This window comes from Camelina sativa, chromosome 4, assembly GCF_000633955.1.
Source record: "Camelina sativa cultivar DH55 chromosome 4, Cs, whole genome shotgun sequence".
Taxonomy (NCBI): Eukaryota; Viridiplantae; Streptophyta; class Magnoliopsida; order Brassicales; family Brassicaceae; genus Camelina; species Camelina sativa.
Window position 1 is genome coordinate 27411182 of NC_025688.1, and position 1550 is coordinate 27412731.

General features: G+C 39.0%; 1 protein-coding gene across 1 annotated transcript; it reads left to right on the plus strand.

The window, feature by feature from the left end:
* Positions 15–1331, plus strand: LOC104782797. The gene is made up of 2 exons (XM_010507828.2): positions 15–801; positions 923–1331. Exons 1-2 carry the CDS (start codon positions 187–189, stop codon positions 1016–1018), a joined length of 711 nt encoding a protein of 236 aa, XP_010506130.1. The 5' UTR covers positions 15–186; the 3' UTR covers positions 1019–1331.

Below are 1550 nucleotides of genomic sequence, written 5' to 3' on the forward strand. Positions count from 1 at the left end.
GATTTTCTTTTTCTCTTCTTTATCTTCTTTGTTTGGTTTTACTTTTCAACTTATAGTTTTGAACTATAACAATGCAACTAATATATGAAGCAGCCTTCAAGATATATTGAGTCCGTGAACGGAGTCCATACCGTAGCAGCTCAAAGTAGAACAAGATAGAGAAAGAGGAAACATACCAGAAGAAGAATGGAAAAGGTAGGTGAAGATGAGGAGAAGACCATTGAAGAAGCAAACGATTCAATTGACGAGACGAGGAGTGATAAGGAAGCTGAATATATCAGAGGTACAACTGCTGATCAAGTTGATCCAGTAGATTCTAAAGAAGGCTCCACGGGTCCATCTAACTCACACACTGTCTCCTCTATCGATCCTGATTTTAATGAATCTTATACGGAGGACGAAGAGAAGGTTCTCGCGTTTTTCAGACGTCATAGTGGTTTGATACCTGAGGTCACCGAGCGAAACAACTTCCCATCCATGAACAAGTCTGAAAAGATGATACTTCAGTTCCAAGAAGACACTCCTACAGAAACAGAACAAACAAGTGTAGTGTTCCATAGTTTGAAAGATAGCAGTGAGATTTCCGATATTGGTGCAGTCAATCTGAATTCACAGGAAGTAGTAGAAGGAAAGTCATCATCAGCTTCAGGTGAGGATATCGATGATGATTCATCCAGTAACTCAGACCTTGATTCCAGCCTTTCCAAGTATTATTTTGATGGGTCCTTACCGGTTTCGACTTATGTCGAAGAATTTGATACCCATCAAGATGAATCTACTGTACCTAAAGATGAAAATCAGGTTCGCAACTCAAACTAAACAAGTTTATTATGTCACATCGTTCTCCATAAACACCACCAATTCAGTTGTAGCTCTACCCTCTCTCATTTGCATATTAAAACACTATCCTTACATTTTTCAGATGCCTCTACTGCGTCGTAAGCACCCCATGCAGCAACCAACTTCGTGGAAGAATTGTTGTGGACTCCTTCAGCTTCTCCGGGCAGCTAATCCATAATATTCAGACACCAAAAAAAGTTGACCCAGAGAAAACCAAGATTCTGCAATGAATAGATCTATGCAGAATATAAGGAATAAACGGAATAAGCACTACACCCTAGAGGCCAGAGCGACATATTCATAGCAGATAGAGATATGACTCGTTGTTCTAGTACTCATCATATCATGGTTTCTATTAGCAAGTTGCTCTTGTTCTTCATTTTCTTAAGTTTCTAAGCAATGGCTAGAATGTGTGTTAAGTGTAACGAAGCACTGTCAAGCAAGTGTCTCTTTGTTATTCATTCAACAGAAATACAGCAAACTGATGACAAGCCGGTATGAAATGTTTTAACAACCTAAAAGCCAAGGATACATCAATCACGTCAAACAAATAAAAAACCAGAAACATCACAAACTCAACGAAAGCCAGGCAAAATCTTAGGGACCTATATGACCCTGAAACTTCCAAAAGTTATGGTCTTCAGCTAATCCTTCATTCCATACTATCTAATCACATTCCTTTTGAATAGCATATGAACATTGTCGCTGCC

What these genes read in the sequence shown, in the direction of transcription:
- LOC104782797 (XM_010507828.2), top strand. Translation starts at nt 187, where the DNA reads ATGGAAAAGGTAGGTGAAGATGAGGAGAAGACCATTGAAGAAGCAAAC. An exon ending in TACCTAAAGATGAAAATCAG is followed by an intron (nt 802 to 922) that starts GTTCGCAACTCA and finishes TACATTTTTCAG; the next exon opens with ATGCCTCTACTGCGTCGTAA.